Here is a 20,430-nt window from a genome sequence, read left to right on the forward strand (position 1 = left end):
CCAATTCCATAGTTTTCCCAACTATGAGGATGTCGTCCAAATATGCCATGACTATATGATTAAGTTTCCTTAACGTTGCCATGGCTGGTTTTAATATTTTAGTGAATAGTCTTGGGGCTGAAGTAAGCCCATTAGGCAGTGCTTTATACTGCCACAGCTCCCCCATCCAGATAAATTTAAGGTATCTGCTATAATCCTTATGTATAGGTACCAGATAGTAAGCATCTTTGAGATCAATGCTTGCCATATAGTATCCTTTGGAAATCAGTTGTCTAGCAGTCACAAATGTTTCCATTTTGAAATGTATATACTTAACAAAATCATTCAGGGATGTTAAGTCAATGATGATGCGACATCCACCATCCTTTTTAGTTTTTGTAAATATGTTGGAAACAAATTCCAAGGGCTCATGTTTAGTTTTTTCTATGACCCCTTTGTTTATAAGTCTCACCAGTTCAGCTTGTCCCTCCTGTTGTTCTTTTTTGGAGAGAAAAAATACCCTTTCGGGCCGGTGTTGAACTGGTGGTATTTTTGAAATAAATTCAATTTTATACCCTCCAATGCTATTGAGTATATATTTATCATCAGTGATCATTCGCCATGCTTCTTTAAACAAGTATAACCTTCCCCCTGTTAGTAAGGCACCCTTATTCTCTGTATGCGGGTAGGAACCAGATCCACCTACCTCCATGGTTATTGACGGCTTTGTGATTTTTTTCTTCCGTTGTGCTTTGCCTTGTCGACGTGCTGGCGATGTTGGGGGGAGGCGCATTTTCCAGGGGGTCCGCGGCGGGCCCTGACCTAAAAAAGGTCTCTGGGGATAGTGCGGCCCCAAGCTTTCACCAGTCCCATGTTCCGGACGCCGACTGGTGGATGCAGTGGTGTGCTGCCGCCTGGGTGTGAGAAATGTTCTCGGCTTGTTTGTCGCTGGGCCTGCCCTCATGAGGCTAAAGGTTTTGGATGCCTCCTCCATGTCCTTGAGTTGTTTATTGAGGTCATTCCCAAATAATAATGAGTCGGATTCCATAGATGGAGTTTTACACAAGCCGGCAAACTTTGGGTTGAGGGCAGGTCTGATGTTTTCTCTCCGAAGGTTATTCAACTCAAACTGAGTTGTGCACATTAATGCGAGCACATCCTGCTGGTGTGTAGTCATCTCCTCCGTCTGTACGCACCGAGCATAAGCTGTAATGGCCGACGTGAGGAGGCGAAGTAACCGCTGGAGTTTCACTTCTTGTGCCCGCATTGGTCCCCCCACATTTCCCCAGATTTGACTATTGAGACTCTTAACCTTAAGAGCCTCGCAGTTGTCTGGGGCTGTGTGCTCGTCCAGCACTTGGGCGAGCACCTTCTCCTGAAGAGGTTTATTCGACAGGTGATTTATACTGGCCGCCATCCTCGGCTCCAAAGGTGCTCCAACCCGTGGGGTAGCGACAAAACGATCCACAACACCCAGCAGCTGTTCTTCCTGCACACCCTGCACACTCTCGACTCCTTCCACCTGCCCCTTTTCCAGACCAGCCCTGCCCTGGTCACCAATGCTAACCTCCAATTCTAGGTCTGAGGTTGCAAAGGGAAGTGCCGGGCTCAACACTATGGAGGAGGCGCCTGTCCTGTCTGCCCGAGAGCGCTGCTGTTCTCGGTAGACCATCCCCTCCAAGAGCTGCTGTATGCAACTCAGGCGGTTGTCTCTCCTCCGTTTTGGGGAGGACATTTCCCCCTCCGACGAGTCGGAGTCGACCGGCCGATTGGTTTTCCTGGTGGCTTTCCCAGCCCGCCGTGTAGGCTCTGGCGTGACTGGGACCGGCTCGGTCTCGGGAATTGCAAACCGCTGCTCAAGCGGTACTGCCGCCTGTTGCTGCCCCGCTGGAATAGGCTCCTCCGGTGGAGTTAGAGCACGGGCAGTTTTCTGAGAAAGTTTTCTGCGTTGGGACATTTTGCTGTGCAAAAATACTAACGCCAACTCTCTCCGGTTTCCCAACGCACCGTCCACTTACCTGACGGTCCGTTTTTAAAGTGCAGCTGGAGAGCCTGACTCCAGCTGCCGCCGCTGTTGCACTGCTGGGCGTAATGCCGCGCCTGCGCCCTGAGCGGGCTTCTTCACGAAGTCACTCACGTGACTCCGAAGTAAAATTAGTTACCCAATTGTAGCTAATTTCAAACTTCAATTACCAGATCTAAACATCTATCCATTTCTTAATAAATGATTAACATTTTTAAATAGCCTAAGCGTCCAAATAATATTCACAAATAATTCACAATAAAACATGATTTTTAAATCTCATTTACATCAATTTATAGGCCAAATGGAAGGAATTTAGTGTTCAATTGCTGTAAATTAAAGTCCATTTTAAATCGGCTTTCTAGTGGGTTCCTGTGAATGCGCTGGTTTAGAACGTTCACATTGCGCTGGATTTGTGCCCTCAAATGCCCAGAAAAATACTGCGGGATATAAAGAGCCCAAAATGAACTACTCGCTATAGAAAACTTTATATACAGGGTTCTTAAGAAGCCCCTTTTAATGTAAAAATAAGGTACATACCTTTAATTGTTTGCTTTATAAAACCCTGGGGCTGCGAGAGGTCGCGGGTTGAGAGAGTGATTTTTAAACTACTATAACTATTATACAAGGCCATAAAAACTAATAATACCTTTTGCGACGGGGTCTTTCAGCGATTTTTCGTTAATGATTTACTAGGCTGAACATTTTCGATTGCAACAGCCTAGTGAAAATCGCGTTTTAAACCCGCCCCCTCTAAACAGCGCCAAAATCGCGCACACGGCCTGGGGCAGATTCTCAACGACGATTCAGGTAGGTTTTGCAACATACCTAACTAAAGCACATTATGAGGTGTTTTATCACAAGCACGGATGCATATTTGGGATACCTAAGTGAGGTATATTTTACCTTACATGCTATTTAAAAAATAGCCAGTTTTCAAAATAATTAGGAATAAAAATAACAATATCAAATAACATTAATAATTGATAGTTTGTCAACTATTAACTTTCTACTAGATTCTGGGTAACTGTTGGAATAATAGATAAAACATATAGTAACAAATTAAATCTTCTATTTGAAACCTTAAAGTCAGACACCGCCTTAAACGAGAAAACATTTCTTGAGAGGAAAACTCACCTGGGTGACTGGACATCGAAACACCATGATGTGAATGTAATCCTGAAACATAATCATTAATAAATACATTAGGGGTGGCTCAGTCACACAGCTGGTGGAACCACTAGCTCACAGTGCCAGAGATCTGGGTTTGATACTGACTTCTGTGCTACCTGTGTGGAGCTTGCACGCTCCCCCTGTGACTGTGTGGGTGTGTAGGTTAATTGGCCTGTGTAAATTGCCCTCAGTGTGTAGGCAATGGATGCAAGAGTGGGAATAACAGAGAACTAGTGTGAATGGGAGTTTGATGGCTGGCATGAACTTGGTGGGTTGAAGGGCCAGTTTACATGCTGTATCTCCAAAACCAAAAACATAACTTTGACCAGTTTGGACAACGTTTAACTGAGGGAGAAATATCTGCAAAGAGGGGGTTGCTTACAATCAGAATCCCTATTTCACAGATGTTCAGCTGTCCAAGGCAGACATTTACAGATGCTAAAGCTGTCAAGAAATAAGGAAATATGACTGCGCAGATGCAGGAGTCAAGTGACTTAATCCTGCTGTTATTTTTATTGAAACAATTTCCAATGGTTACAATGGAATTCTAACTCATGCCAATGCATTAAAAAAAATCAAGTTATAACTGAGTAGATAGATTAAAAAATCTTTTATTTTCCTAAATGTAACTTCTTCCCTTTTCTACAAACTCTACAATAAATCATAAAATCATTAATGTTTATCATAACTAATCGATTATTCTATGCCTTTTGTTCCCTACTCTTAATTGCCCACATGTAAAACTCTTTTAGCATGGAACTGATTGCAATTCCAAAGACCTCACGCACACCTCACACTACAGTCAGCTTTCCAGAGATAGATACAAAAAGCTGGAATAACCCAGCGAGACAGGAGCATCACTGGAGAGAAAATGGGTGACGTTTCGGTTTGAGACCCTTCTCAACTTTCCAGTTTCTGTTGATGTTCGGGTTTCTGTTCTTCTATCTCCCACTGACTTTGTTCACTTCCTTCATTTGTATTCTGCTTGGGCGCTAAGGTGTAGCGTGCATTAAGAATGACTCTCAAGTGGGTCTGACATCTTCCATCACAAGGTGCTTCGAGAAACTAGCCGTGGTGCAAACAAACTCCAGCCTCGTAGACAGCCTCAAACCACCGCAATTCACCCACAATCGCAACAGGTCCATGGAAGATACCATTACCCCCGCCCTACAGTCATCCCTGGAACATCTGGATAACAAGGAATCCTACATCAGACACCAATTTCTTGACTCCATTCCAATCAAACTCATCTCCAAACTCCTGTACCTTGGAACCATCACCTGCCTCTGCAACTGCATCTTTGTGTTCCTCACCCATAGATTGCAATCTTCCATGATCATTCTCATCGGTGTGTCCTGTAAGATGCATCCTTAAGGGCCTGTCCCACTTGGCCATTATTTGTGTGGAAATTACGCAACATCATTTACGCGTCACGCCGCACGCCGCGCGCGATGTGACACGCATGTGATGTGTGCATGGTACGCATAATGCACACATGGTGTGTGATGACATAGGCAGTGACACGCGGCTGCGTGCGGTGTCGCAGGAATTTGTGATGTACAAAATCTTTGCGCGCCAGCCCTTTAGTGACAATTTAGCTAGATCCTGCTCTAATTCCATATACGTTTGCAGATGGCTTATCATCGTGGGATGGATCTCAAATAACGATGAGACAGAGTGGAGGAAGGAAATAGAGAGCATTTTAGCATAGTGTCAAGGCAACAATCTGTCCCGCAATATCAGCAAAAGGAAGGAGCTGGTCACCAACTTCAGGAGGTAGGGTGGAGTACACACCCCAGTCTGCATCGATGATGCTGAAGTGGAGATTGTTCAGAGCTTTGAGGACATGTGTGGAATTATTATCAACAATTTGATCAGGTCCAACAGAGTTGACAAAATGGCAATACAAAAGCACACCAGGGTCTCTACTTCATCAGAAGACTAAAAACATTCAGCACGTCTCCTATGACTCCTACCAATGTCTGTTGATGCACCATATAAAGTATTCCATCAGGATACATCACAGCTTGGCATGGCAACTACTCTGCTCATGAATGCATGAAATTGGAAAGATTTGTGGACACAGCCCATTACATCACACAAACCAGCCTCTTCCCTGTCTACTACAACTGCACTACCCACTGTCTTGGGAAAGCAGCCAAAATTATCAAGGATCATTCACTCCCTCATCATTCCCATTTCTCTCCTTTCCTGTCGGGCAGAAGATGCAAATGTTTAAAATACACGTACCCCCAGATTGAAAAATAGCCTGTTCACCATTATTATCAGACTTGAATGGATCTCTCATAGGCAAAGGATGTATTCCAGATCTTCCAATCTATCTCATTGCAGCCTTTGCGCTTATTTTTATCTACATTTTCCCTACAGCTGTAACCCTTTATTCTGTACTCTATTTCATTACCTGCTGTATTCATGTATGATATGATTCCACTGATGTAGGGTATGATTTGCTTGGACAGCACACAAAACAAAGATTTCCATTGCATCTCGATACACGTGACAATAACAAACCAGTCTGAAGAAGGGCCTCGACCCAAAACATCACCCTTTCCTTCTCTCCAGTGATGCTGCCTGTCCCGCTGAGTTACTCCAGCACTTTGTGCCCATCTTCGGTTTAAAACAGGACCTGCAGTTCCTTCCTGCACAATACCAGTAACTCATCTGCTCTATTTGCACAGCTGCTTAATCCAATATGAAATTGGGGAATGATTGGTTAAAATCAAGCACAGGTTCGTTTGCAAATTTCACCTAAACAAGGTTGAAATTAGCTGTGGTCACTCATACTTTCTATATAATGAAGCTTTAAGTTCTACTTTCATAAGTGATTCTGTTTAGGACAAGATTAAAGTTTGTTTCAAATAACTTACTTTTTCTTTGTCTGTTGTTTCTCATAGGAAACGGCTCCCTGCCATTTTCTGAAAGGGAATGGAAATATATGGCATTTATATTCATATTTAAATGTTTTGTGAACAAGTTGCATCCACGGAAATTGTATTTACATTGTGGCACCTTTGCAGAATCATGTTAATATGAACAAGTGCATGTCACATTTTAAATTAAAATGTTAGCTGCATACTTTGTCAGGTTGAAAGAAACTGAAGAAAATGGATAATTGGACTTCAGTTTCACATTATCTTGTAGTACCCACCTCATCAAAGCTTCAACATGCTGTATTTCGATGAGATTTGAAAAATCATATGATCGTTTAACAGTTTTGAAGTAATTTAGCACAAATTAATAAATGTTCATTAATTAAAATGGGTCACTCAGCAAATTGCAGAAACAAATTATTCATAGCGATATTTGGAACAGATTTTGCCCCATATCACTATTTATTACCAGGAAATATGACAAAATGGTTGGATCAGATTGTTCAAGGAATTGCACACCGAATTTTTGTGATCTCACTGCACTACATCCAGCTGACAATTTAAGTTTGGGTAAAACTTTGGGCAGTACGGCGGTGCAGCGGTAGAATTGCTGCCTTACAGTGAATGCAGCGCTGGAGACCCGGGTTCGATCCTGACTACGGGTGCAGTCTGTACGGTGTTTGTACTTTCTCCCTGTGACCTGCTTAGGTTTTCTCTGAGATCCTCGGTTTCCTCCCACACTCCAAAGATGTACAGGTTTGAAGGTTAATTAGCTTGGTGTAAAAATTGTCCCCAGTGGGTGTAGGGTAGTGTTAATATGTGGGGATCGCTGGTCGGCGCGGACTCGGTGGGCCGAAGGGCCTGTTTCCGAGCTGTATCTCTAAACTAAACTAAACTGAAGTAAACTAAAAACTGAACTAAATAGGAACATGTTAGCTTTAGACTTTAGAAACACAGCGCAGAAACAGGCTCTTCGGCCCATTAAGTCCGCACTGACCAGCGATCAACCCGTACATTAGCACTATCCTATACACTAGGGACAATTTACAATTTTTGTAAACAAAATCCTATTAACCTATAAATCCGGGGCAGGATCCATGTGTACAGAGAGCACCCGCAGTCACCTGCAGGATCAAACCTGGGTCTCTGGCGCTGTAAGGCAGCAACTCTACCACTACACCAGGGTCAGCATTCTACGGCTCCCGGGCCAAATGTGGCCCGTAACCTGAAATGATCCAGCCCGTAGGCGTATTTTTCCCCCCGTAATTATCTGGCCCACAGTGTTCCGTCATATCCGGTACCTCCCGGGCCCAAGGCCCCGGTGCCCAGGCATGGTGACGCAAGGACGCAAGGAGGCCTGCGCTGGCAGCTGCAATGGGACGAGCGAGCAAGGCAGCGCCGAGTGTGGCTGCACCGCATCCTGCGCAAAGCCGCCGGCACGGCCGTGCACCTTCTATGTCGGGATTGGGGTTGTCAATAGGCCGGGGACGAGTGAGTATGAGTATTTGAGCCACCGCCTTCAGGACAGAGACAAGGCAATGGTCCGTAGGTGCGCCATGTTCGTGAGTGCCTGCAACCAAAGGTCATAGAGCGGAGCCCATAACTAGGGGCGTGGTGTCCTCGAAGGGGCGGGTCCTATGTGAACATGTGATTTGATGCCTGCCATCCGAGGCAGGATCCATGTGTACACGTGATAGATGTGGCCTGCCATCCGCTCACAGACATGCGTCCCGGCCCCTATGCAGAACAAGGTTGCTGACCCCTGCACTACACCATTGCGCTGCCTTTAGCTGATATACCTGTTTAGAACATTGACTAATCTGCTACTATTTTCTCTCCCTTCAGCACTCCGATGCATGTTACTCATTTTTAAGGACGCCCCCTTTCAAATATTGTACCATTTTAATTTAACCAACTTTACATGTTCCAAATTGATAGTTACAAAGAAGCTTTGTGTAAAATCGATTTATTATGTAACCAATACAAGTCTGAGTAATTCTACCATAAAAAGTGCTTGCGTAACCTAGTGGGAGGATTTACATTCCACATTGGCATTGTGTTTAGGGCCAATTAGCATCCCATGCAGCTAATTTCTTCTTTTGGAATTCTACATAAGATGGCTGCAGTTTTTTTCTGGCTCACAGAATCACAATACTCAATGTTACTCCTCAATAAATGGTGCCTTGACTTAAATTCATGGCTTTCTTTACAAATTTGACCAGCCACTTGATCACAAATAAATATTAAAATCACTACATTTCCATCAAGAGTCAAGAGTCAAGAGTCAATTTAATTGTCATTTGGACCCCTAGAGGTCCAAACGAAATGCCGTTTCTGCAGCCATACATTACACACAAATAGACCCAGACACAACATAATTACATTTAACATAAAACATCCATCACATAGCTGTGATGGAAGGCCAAAAAAAAAAAACTTATCTCTCCACTGCACTCTCCCCCCCCCCGATGTCAGAGTCAAAGTCAAAGCCCCCGGCTGGCGATGGCGATTGTCCCGCGGCCATTGAAGCCACGCCGGGTGGTGCGAGGTCGCACACCGGGTCTTGGTGTTGGAGCCCCCGGTGTGCGCTCGCAAAGTCCCGCGGCCATTCCAGCCGCGCGGGGCGGTGTAGTGAGGCCCCGCTCCAGGAGCTCTTCAACCCCGCAACACGGGCGGGAGAATTCGCCATTGCAGGAGCCCCGAAAAGCGGTCTCTCTCCAGGGATCCGCGGGCTCCAGGCGCCGCTGTCCGCAGACCCGCAGCAGCAGCCTCCGACTCAGCAGCGGCATCGGCAGCAGCAGCAGCAGCAGCAGCAGCGGCAGCAGCAGCAGCAGCAGCGGCAGCAGCAGCAGCAGCAGCAGCAGCAGCAGCAGCAGCAGCAGCGCTCCTCCACCGCTCCAACCGCTCCGGACTCGGCCAGCCCCGCGACGGCGACGGTGAGTAGCACCAGAGTCCCTGGCTTCTTCCTGTTGGAGGCCGCTCCTCGTTGCGGCCCCAACGACAACGGAAACCCGACGAGAAAAAAAGGTCGGGTCTCCAGTGCAGGGAGAGATTTAAAAAGTTTCCCCCCCCCTCCCACCCCACCCCCATCCCCCCACACACACACCCCAACAAAAAAATAACAAAAAACTACATTAAAACACAGACAGAAAAATAATAAAAACGCGGACAGACTGCAGAGGCCGCTGCTGGTCAGAGCCGCGCGGCCTACCGGAAGCCACTACAGTATATTTGCCATTACTATTAAACCATTCTATTAAACTAATTGAACAATTATCATCACTATTAAATTACCAATGCTACTATTACTACTATTACCAATACCATCAAACTATTCAACTATTAATCCATTTTAGGTCGGGAATTGGGCCACGGAAGAGTTGCTGCCTTACAGCGCCAGAGACCCAGTATGAAGTTTGTATGTTTTCCCTTTGACCATGTGGTTTTCCTCAGGATGCTCCAGTTTCCTCCCATTTTCCAAAGACTTGAAGGTTCGTAGATTAATTGGCTTCTGTAAATTGTCTCTATTGTGTCGGATAGAATTAGTGTGGGGGCGGGGGAGTCGCTGTTTGGTGTGGACTCGGTGGGCCAAAGGGCCTGTTTCCAAAATAAACTAAACTAAACTAAACATTCAACTAGTTGTGTTAGCTGATTTACCACTCTAACTACTGTGGTGAAAGGCATAGGTTTTACACAAGCTCAGACTGACAGATGAAGACGCATGGAAAGGGACATGAATAGGACATAAATGCCATCATGGACTGGTTGGGCCATGTTGCATATCAGTGTTGCATATCCAAGTAATCCTACCTAGCAGAAACTGCAAGATTATATTTCCCTGGGAAAATTATACCAGGCATATTTTTCAGCTTGTGTAAGAAGGACCAGCAGATGCTGCTTCAAACTGAAGATAGGCACAAAAAGCTGGAGTAACTCAGCGAGACAGGCAGCATCTCTGGAGAGAAGGAATGGGTGCCGTTTTGGGTAATTCGTTGGGTCCCTTTTTGGTTTAGTTTATTTTAACTTGTTTTATTGTCACGTGAACCGAGATACAGTGAAAAGTTTTTGTGTTGTGTGCTATCCAGTCATGCGAAAGATTATATGTGATTACATTCAAGCAGTTCACATTGTACAGATACATGATAAAGGGAATAACATTCAGTGCAAGATAAAGTCCAGTAGTGCCCGATTAAAGATATGTGATAACTACTGTGCAAATTTACATCGAAAAAAAATTGAAAACAAAGAAAATACACTCTCCGACAGACACTTCCCCTATCTTACTCTCCACTTAGGATCCTTGAGTGGCTGTTTTATTACATAGCATTGCACTCGTTTAATTATAAAACTAAGAAATTATCTCTCAGGTGCAAATTGATGGATGATTTATCACTGTCTTTCTGAAGTAAAATCTTGCCATCAATGGTAATACAAAATTACTCCAGTTTGTTCACAATTTATTAATTGTAAAAGTCAAGTTTTTAAATTTATTGAACTTTATTTCAAATCAGTTATCATTTATAGTGGGAACTTGACCTTTCAAAATATGCTTAAATATTGAGATTTTAAATAATGTTAATTTTACTTCGGAGTCACGTGAGTGACTACGTGAAGAACCCGCTCAGCACGCATGCGCGGCATTATGTTTCAGCAGGCAACAGCGGCAGGCGGGAGTTAGGCACTGCCGCTACAACCCTGAAAGGAAGCTTTAGGTAAGTCTTACCTTTGGGTTAACAGCGACTTGTGTCTGTTTGTTGCTCCAGGTGGAGCAAAGCAGCAGAAGAAAGTAGCCCCGTTGGACTCCGGGTAAGGAGTGTTCCGTTTCACGGAAGGGGGAGAGCGCCACCAGGACTGCACACGCTGCGGTCCACGGACAGGGAGCTGCACCGGTGCCAGTCCGGACGCAAGCGGCCCCCGTTGGACTCCGGGGAAGGAGTGTTCCGTTCACGGAAGGGGGAAAGACGCCACCAGGACCGCACACGCTGCGGCCCACAGACAGGGAGCTGCGCCGGGTTCCAGTCCAGAGACAGCGGGAGTCAGGCGCTACAGTTTAAAAACGGACCATCAGGTAAGTCTACTCTGAGGTCGGTTTAACTGGCAAAGGAGAGTTCTTTGCTTATTCCAACAGCCAAGAACAAAGAACAGAACAAGACTCTCCAAGAAACCTGTCCCCAGCTCGGCTCCAGCAGACAGGCGTCTCATCACAGGGGGACAGAGGGCGGTAGGACCGCCAACCCGGCGCTCCGCCATCCCCGACACCGAGCCGAGCCCAGTTCCACTAGCGCCTGAGCAGCGGACTGGATGTCAAGACATCCGGCCGGTGGTATCCGATTGGCCGGACGGGGACGTCTCACCGCCCGCTTAGGGCAGAGACAGCCGCCTGAGCCGCATGGAGCGGCTCGTGGAGCATAAGCTCCAGCGAGACTTGCTTATGGGGAGCAGTTTCGCAGAGGGAGTTCAGGCACTCCCTCCACAGTGCCTCATGCACTGGCCATTGCTTCTTCCTCATTCGAGGACAGCTTTGGCGACCAGGGCTGGGCTGGTCAAGAAGAGGGGCACTGGCTGAACAACATCGGGAGTACGCTTGAGGTACAGGAACAGGAAGAGCTGCTGGGTGTGGCCGCTACGTCGTTTCACCACGAGCGAGATGGCTTCCGTCTTAACTGATGGCCAGCCTACTACCTGTCTTTTCCAAAAAACCTCTCCAAGACAGGTAGCCATGAGGCGTTGCGTTTATCACGCCTCCCCTAAATTGCATTTACTCAAAGTGCCCGCCATTATTGGGGGATACATTGAGCAGCGCATTTAACCTAAATATTTAAAAAATGCATTTGATACCCTGACGTCGGCTATCATGTCCACCTGCTCATTCCAGAAGGGCAGGGTAGTATGGCAAAACACCTGACCCTACTGTTCAACGGTATACCCCATAACTTCTCTAGTGAAGTCACAAACCTGCCCTCAATCTATGAAATTAACAGGACTCTGAGAACGCCGACCTCACAAGCAGATCCTGCTACCTGGCATTTACCAAACCAATCCTAAAAAAACTGGACAAAGTGTTCAAACTATTCGGCACAAGAGGGCAGAGTCTGGAATGAGCACCACACACAAGACCAGACAGCAGTACCTCTCCGCGTCCACCAGGGGCGTCTACCTCATGGTACTGGTGAAAGCTCGGGGCCTGCATGCCAAACCCGTAGCATTTTAGGCCACGGCCCAGAGCAGGCCCCAGGAAAAATGCGCCACCCCCAACAAACATCGTCCCTACAAGAACAAGGAACCAGAAACCAAAGAAAACACCAATAAAGACAGATAAGTATGGTTCCTACCGTCACATAAAGTTGAAGGGTTTGTACTAACAAGGGGTGGGTGAATCACGCTTGGTTAGGAAGCTATCACTCTTGGTAGTTATATACCAAAAAATAAATACAAGGGGAATAGAATAATATCTTGCCACCAATTCAGCAAGCACCCCAAGGGGTCTACCCTCCCACGACGGTGAATGTCGCACCATCATTGATAAACCACTTGTATTTCACCAGGTATACCCTTTCATGTTTTGTAACTACTACCATGGAACCAAGGATACTTTATGGTAGACATCGACCTTGAAGATGCATACTATTCAGTACCTGTCATATAAGTTTCGGATATACCGCAATTACCTGGATGGAGTAACCATGATGAGCATTGCAGCATTTAAGTCAAAGCTATCCTGAATCAACCAGCCCTGACACTTAAGAAACATCCTTCATGGCATGTCTCTATATTAATGACACTCTATCCTTGGATACAGCTTTAGCTGCATTAGCTACTAACTTATTTAGCGGGCACTGCCATATATCCAGATATTTACGTTGACTATCCACAACTTTGTCATCTGGTATTCATTAAGACTATCAGTTATGGTAACATTAACCACCAATCAACTACGTGGCAAAGTAATTGGGATAGTAGCAGCATTACCAGCTACTGAACATTGTACCTTTCCTATGAGCTGAGATACTAGTGTTCAAAACTATCTCCATACCTGTGATATGGGGGCATATGGATTAATCTGGAGTGTTATCATGGAATTTACCGGCAGGAAGGATTATGGTTGTACACTTCCACCTGTTTTGAGTAACACCTTATGTGTCCGGATGTGTTACTGAGCTGGTAATACTTAGTGCCAATGTGAATTGATTTAAACGTGTTATATATTAACTTAATTCTAGTGAAGCATTTGCTCAATAATCCACCAAATTTGCATGTTCGTTTATAAGTTAACAACATCACAGTGGTGGCATATACCAAACCACTTGGGCGGAGAACATTGATATTAGGTGACAATTTATTAACAATTCGTAACCGTATGTCGTCAAACATGTTTTGACCATCAGTAATTCACCTATCAGGTGAGCTAAATACTGTAAACATACATTTTAACCAAAATTATTTGCTGAAATTACTAAGCAATATGGACACCAGATATCGATTCCTTATATCCAATCAAATCACCACGTACTAACTTACGTCACATGAAACCAATTTCAAGGCAGCGGCAATGGAGACATTCCCGCGTATTGAGGGGTGGGGGGAATCTAATTTCTATGTTCTCCTTTCCTTCTACCTCTTCAATAGGTACTACGGCTTCATCAGTCGGGTACTACGCAAATTACAGTGGACCAAGTCCACAGGCATGGTTCCCAGTGATCCTCGATATGGTCATTAAAATAATTGCAGAATGGGGAAGACCACTGCTGTGCTTGGATCAGCAGCACTATCAACCTGATGACAGCATTCCGTCGCATATCCTAGGGAATATACCTGAGCATCAAGAAATGGGACACTGTTTTTCCAAAACAGGAATTACACATGCAACTACAACAAAAAACTGTACTGAAGCTCCTGGCAGGTCTTCACCACAATGAAGGAAATGTTTCTGTCAGCCTACTCAACTTGGGTACCGCTCACTGGTGATCAGATACAGGAGAGGTATATTCAATCCATTCCCCAGAAATAGGTACACCCAAATTGGGATGTCAGTGAAATCCTGACATACCTTAGGGGATGATCACCAGCCAGGTCACTCACCCTGGAACAGCCTACCCTGAAGATGGACATGCTGGTGGCCTTACCTCAACACAAAGAGCCAGTTCTCCCATCTACTGCGATTGGACAACATGGTTATGACACCAGATAGTGTCACATTCCCATTCAAGGGTTGGCCAAACAGAACAGACCAGGAACATCAGGTCCAGTCATGAAATTCCGGGCATACCCACCTGAACCACGTTTTATGTGTCATGACCCACTTAGAGATCTACATCGACACAATAAGGAATACCGAGGGAGAGGAAAAAGCCTTACGGGTCAGCCACAATAAACCTCTTGGTCGGGTGATGAGCTAAACTATCTCTAGTGGCTCAAGCAGGTACTGGGAGTTGCTGGAGTAAATACTAACGTGTATAAATCTTATTCCACCAGGACAGCTTCCACGTCAGTAACTAAGAGGATGGACGAGCCTATGGACCACATCCTGGCTACTGCAGGGTGGTCTAGGGAGTATACGTTCCAAACTTTTATAACAAACCACTGACAGAACCTGTATCATTTGCAGAAAAAGAATCTGCAAAAAATATATAATTTAAGCCCGGGGGAGCAATTGGTCTTGATGTTGTTAATAACACCATTATTGTTTTTTACAAACAGATTCATGGTTGATTATGATAACATACTTCCTCCCTCGAATGACTTCGGCAGCGAGTGAAGTATGAACTGTTACATGGTTTGAAATCACAGAGCTTTGAAGTCTTCACGTAGTCAAATAGTAAAATAGTAAGATTAAACGAGAACTTACCAGTTTGAAGTTTGATCTGTATTTTATGAGGAGTTACGATGAGGGATTACGTGCCCTCCGCTCCCACCCTCAATAATATGTATCAAACTGATAAACTGATGTCTCCTTGTCTTACTATGTTTATTTCAATAACTGTGTCTATCTGTGATTCCACACCGCTGCTTTGAAGTATGTCGCGCATGTGTGCTGAGCGGGTTCTTCACGTAATCCCTCACCGTAACTCCTCATAAAATACAGATCAAACTTCAAACTGGTAAGCTCTCGTTTAATCTTACTATTAGCAATCTGCTTTAGTCATAATTTTAGAGATACAGTGTGAAACAGGCCCATCGGCAAACTGAGTCCACGCTAATTAACAATCACCGGCACACCATTCTATCCTACATGCTAGGGACAATTTACAGAAGCCAATTCGTCTACGCACCTGCACGTTTTTAGATTGTGGGAGGAAACCAGAGCATCCGGAGAAAACCACGTGGTCACAGGGAGAACGTACAAACTCCGCACAGACAGCACCCAAGGTCAGGATTGAACCCGGATCTCTAGCAGCAACTCTTACTGCTTTGCCACCGTGCCACCCTGTGCTAGTTAATTAAATCTTTGCAATAGTAAAAATTAAAACTTTTTAAAACAAAGTGCTAACTTTTCTATCATCCAACGTTTAACTGCAGATGAAGAGTAGTGTGGTTTAGTTTAGTCTAGTTTACTTTAGTTTAGTTTAGTCGTCTTATCGTACTCAAGTAGTCTTCGTCAAATCTTACCATTTTCTGATGGTTTGTCAGCCACGAGGGTTTCATTCTTTGCATCGTTTGGTTTTGTGACAACCATTGAAGTTAGTGGTGTGACAAAGCTGTACTTCAGTGAAAGTTCCAGGATTCTATCTGTTAGACGTTTTGCTTTTATTTCATCCGCAGTAATCCTAAATACAATTGGTAGAAATCAACTTAGTAGCATTTGCATTGCAATAAATGCATTCATTAACATTCCTGCAAACGCTTCTAACAATTGATGGTCTTTTTGACCATGAGAAATCAAAATAGACACCAAAATTACTCTAGTTGGGGATAAACACAAAAAACTGGAGTAACTCGGCGGGACAGGCAGCATCGGGTTCAGGCCCTTCTTCTCGAACCCAAAATGTCACCCAACTCTCTCCAGAGATGTTGCCTGTCCCACGGAGTTACTCCAGCTTTTTGTGTCCATCTTTGGTTTAAACCAGCATCTGCAGTTCCTTCGCACAAATTAAACTAATTGGGAGCTGGTTTGCAACAGTGACAGCAATAGTTGGGGTAAAGATAATGACGAATCAACAACCAAAGAGATGAAGGTTGCTCTACCTATCAGAGAGAATGTCATAGCGGCACTCAGAGAGGACAGACTGGAGGGCTTGTCTGTTGAGGCGATGTGGGTAGATAGATGCTAGCACTCTACTGGGATTGCACTGCAGGTCCCCTAATTATCCAGCGGGAGACAGAGGAAGAGTTATGTAGACATATTACTGAAAGATGCCAAAGCAAATGGGTTGTCTTGGTGATGACTTTAACTTCCCCAATATTGACTGGGACTTGCTCTGTGCCAAAGGCTTAGACGTGGAAGACTTTGCAGGTATATCCAAGAGGGTTTCCTGAACCCAAAAAGGGAACATACTTTTGGGAAACAAGCCTGTCCAGGTGACTGGTGTTTCAGCGGAAGAACATTATGGAGTTGGTGATCACAACTCCATAGGTTTTTAAAGAATAGGCGACGATTTGGGTCGAGACCATTCTTCAGACTCAGCCTGAAACGTCACCTATTCTTTTTCTCCAGAGATGCTGTCTGACCCGCTGAGTTACTCCAGCTTTTTGTGTCTATCTTCAGTTTAAGCGAGCATGTGCTGCTCCTCCCTACACATCCATAAGTTTTAAGATTGTTCACAGGTTCACAAGTTGTAGGAGTAAAATTTGGCCATTCGACCCATCGAGTCTACTCCGCCTTTTAATTCTGGCAGATTTCTGTCTCTGAATCCCATTTTCCTGCCTTCTCCCAATAACCCTTGACACCCGTTCTAAAAATGAAATTGTGCATGGCAGGTAGTGTTTTACTCATTTGAATATGTTTTTGAGGAGGTGACCAAGTTGATTGATGAGAGTAGTGTGGTGGATGTTGTCTACATGGATTTTAGTAAAGCATTTGGAAAAGTCCCCCACAGTAGGCTGATCAAGAAGATTAAAATGCATGGGATTAGCAGTGACTTGGTTGTATGGATTCAGAACTGGTTTATTGATAGCAAACAGAGGGCTGTGGTGGATGGGCAATATTCAGCTAGAGGTTTGTGACCAATGGAGTTCCACAGGGATCTATGCTGGGACTTCCGTTGTTTGTGGTATATATATATATATATAGCATTGGTTAGTAAGTTTGCTGGGTTTGCAGCCTGTGAAGAAGGATGTCAAATTTTACAGCAGGCCATAGATCAGCTACAGAAATGGGTGGAGAAATGGCAGATGGGGATTAATCTGAGCAAGTGTGAGGCTTTGCACTTCGGTGGGTGGAATGTAAGGGGAAAATATGAAATTAATGGCAAGACCCTTAATAGCATTGGTGCATTAGGGGGTCAAGGTCCAAGCCCATAATTCCCGGAAAGTGGCAACAGAAGTAGATAGAGATGCAAAGAAGGCATATGGTATGCTTGCCTTCATTGGCTGAGATATCAAGTACAAGGAAGTCATGTTGCAGCTTTATAGAATTTGGTTAGGTCGCATTTGGAGCATTGCATGCTGTTCTTGGCCATCCCATTGCAGGAAGGATGCGGAGGCTTTGGAAAGGTTGCAGAGGAGCTTTACCAGAGTGATGCCTGGGTATTGGAGGGTATTGGCTACAAGGGAATATTTGACAGACTTGGATAGACACAAAATGCAGGAGTAACTCAGCGGGACAGGCAGCATCGCTGGAGAGAAGGAATGGATGACGTTTCGGGTCGAGACCCTTCTTCAGACTTGGATTGTTTTACCTGGATCACCTGAGGTTGAAGGGAGACCTGATCGAAGTATATAAAATTATGAGAGGCATCGGTCAGATAGACAATCAGAACCTTTATCCCAGGATGGAAATATCAAATACTAGAGGGCATAGTTTTAAGGAGAGAGTGGCAAAGTTGCAAGGAGATATGTGGGGCAAGTTCTTTACACAGAGGGTGGTAATGCTGGAATACCAGGTTTGATGATGGAGGCAAATATGATAGCAATGTTTAAGTGTCTGTTGGATGGGATATGCAGGGAATGGAGGGATATGGATTACGTGCAAACAGATAAGAGTTTGTCTTGGCATTATGTTCAGCACAGGCATTGCAAGCCAAAAGGCGTGTTCCTGTGCTGTACTGAACTGTATTCTGTTCTATTAAATCATTAAACACTGCTTTCAATTCAGTGGAACTAGATGCATATTATTTGATTAAGGTTTGCTATTTCATTTTCTCAGAAAGCAAATTCTTCTGACATTACCTTTGGTCTAAGAGTTGTTGTATGGTCAAATAAGCCCACAATCGCTCAGTAAAGTCACCAAAAATGTATTGTTGTTGAGTAACATTCTCGACCTCTGCTATGTTCACATCAACCTTTAAGGTCAGGGTTTCATTAGCCTGTTAGAGAAATAAGGAGTTAGGCTGAACTTTGAGTAAACTTTGGGGAAATGAATTATTCTTTGTTCCTTTACATATTCTCACAATTTACAACTAATGACACTTAGCAAAAGAGTTAAATTGCAATAGTGTCTTTCCATCTTGTCAGGCAATTAATTTGTGAATTATTTTGAAAGAACGGAACAATAAATAATGAATACATGCATGATATCATTTAAGTAGGCAATATTTCATTAATATTAAATGTTCTTACAAAGTCTATAAAACTTTCCCAGGCAAGATTTTTTCATCAGCAAACATAATCAAAATAGACTAACGTCATTTATATCACTATCGGTTTTGAACATTACTGTGTGCTCAATGGTCATGGCTACCTGTGAGATTATGGCAATGTTATATGATGTGATTTGGGAAGGCTAGAGGATGTGGAAGGATCATTTTTCAAATCGTTTATTTCATTCTTTTGTGAGCGAGAATAATAGTTTCTTTCATTATTTTGTAAAATAATCTGTGCATTTATCCTATCTATTCCCCTCATGATTTTATACATCTCTAACATTCACCTCTCAGTTTCCTGCGCTCTAAGGAATAAATTCCTTGCCTGCCGAACCATTCCCTATAGCTCAGGGCCTCGAGACTTGGCAACATCCTAGTAAATCTTCACTGCGCTATTTCTAGCTTAATGACTTACTGGACCAGTAGGCTAAATAACCCCTTACTGCACTGTATCCATGACCCATCCAAGACGTCAGCCAATGAATTGGAATGACTGACAATGAGCACTTACCGCTTGTGCCACAACCTCTGTTGCGAGTGACTCCAATGTATTGTCTATGATCCTGCCAGCTACAACAATTTCTGACCCATCGTAATACTGCCTGAATCTGGCTTGAGTTAAATCTGAAATGGCAATCTCTGGGTATTGCAACTCAATATCAAGAAGCAAGGGGTTGGCCACTTCATCATAAAAACCCTGTGGAAAAGAAATATTTAAATAGTTTAGCATATTTCCCCATTTCATTAAAATAAAGATTAATCTGCAACCTGGAAATTCCCATTGAGCCAAAGCAGGCAGATTGTACTTGTAAAACTATTTATTCTTGACAGTGAGGATTTGCAACACTTTCTCCACTAAGTTTCAGCTCACAAGCTCGCTTAGTCAAGAAGGACTGTGGCTGACAATTAATAGTAAGATTAAACGAGAACTTACCAGTTTGAAGTTTGATCTTTATTTTATGAGGAGTAACGTTGAGGGATTACGTGAAGACTCCGTCCAGTACGCATGTGTGCCAATCTTCAAAGCAGCGGTGTGAAATCACAGAAAACAGTTGTTGAACTGAACATAGTAAGATAAGAGAACCATAATACCAGTTGAACTTTATGATAGAGGGCACGTAATCCCTCAATGTTACTCCTCATAAAATAAAGATCAAACTTCAAACTGGTAATTTCTCATTTAATCTTATTATTTTACTTCGGAGTCACGTGAGTGACTACGTGAAGATTTTAAAGCTCTGTGATTTCATGCCGTGGAACCGAGTCCAGGCATCATACACTGCATCAGTAGGCCAATGATGCGTGAACATTAAGAATGCATTCAGACATGACATAGATATAGACATGTTGATGCTATTAATGAATAATAGTGGCAATAGTAACCTCCCTCAACCTGGAGGAAGTATGAACCATACCTAACATAGTGTTTGCAAATACCCCTGATCTGGCAATAGGTTTATTCTGAATATTTGGACAGATCAATAGTTTGACCATCCTGCAACCGCTAGGATGTGGTCCATCCCTGCTGCTGAGATATAGCGGTCTTGGTGGAGTGAGACTCAATGTCAATGTACACTCCTGTATATGCCAGACCCATATAACCATCTGGAGAAGGTTCGTAGTGATT

General features: G+C 44.1%; 1 protein-coding gene across 5 annotated transcripts in view; it reads right to left on the reverse strand.

Annotated features, from left to right (window-relative positions):
• LOC129704895 (inter-alpha-trypsin inhibitor heavy chain H3-like) overlaps window positions 1-20,430 on the reverse strand; it is a 120,428-nt gene that overhangs the window by 48,781 nt on the left and 51,217 nt on the right. For all 5 annotated transcript variants that reach the window (XM_055648304.1, XM_055648303.1, XM_055648301.1 and 2 more), the window contains exons 13-17: window positions 19,315-19,500; window positions 18,391-18,527; window positions 15,673-15,830; window positions 6,064-6,111; window positions 3,140-3,181 (exon numbers count right to left, since the gene is read on the reverse strand). In XM_055648304.1, the coding sequence (XP_055504279.1) occupies window positions 3,140-3,181; window positions 6,064-6,111; window positions 15,673-15,830; window positions 18,391-18,527; window positions 19,315-19,500 (571 nt within the window). The remainder of the gene's footprint in view (window positions 1-3,139; window positions 3,182-6,063; window positions 6,112-15,672; window positions 15,831-18,390; window positions 18,528-19,314; window positions 19,501-20,430) is intronic.

The sequence above is a fragment of the Leucoraja erinacea genome, chromosome 16 (genome assembly GCF_028641065.1).
Source record: "Leucoraja erinacea ecotype New England chromosome 16, Leri_hhj_1, whole genome shotgun sequence".
Classification (NCBI taxonomy): domain Eukaryota; kingdom Metazoa; phylum Chordata; class Chondrichthyes; order Rajiformes; family Rajidae; genus Leucoraja; species Leucoraja erinaceus.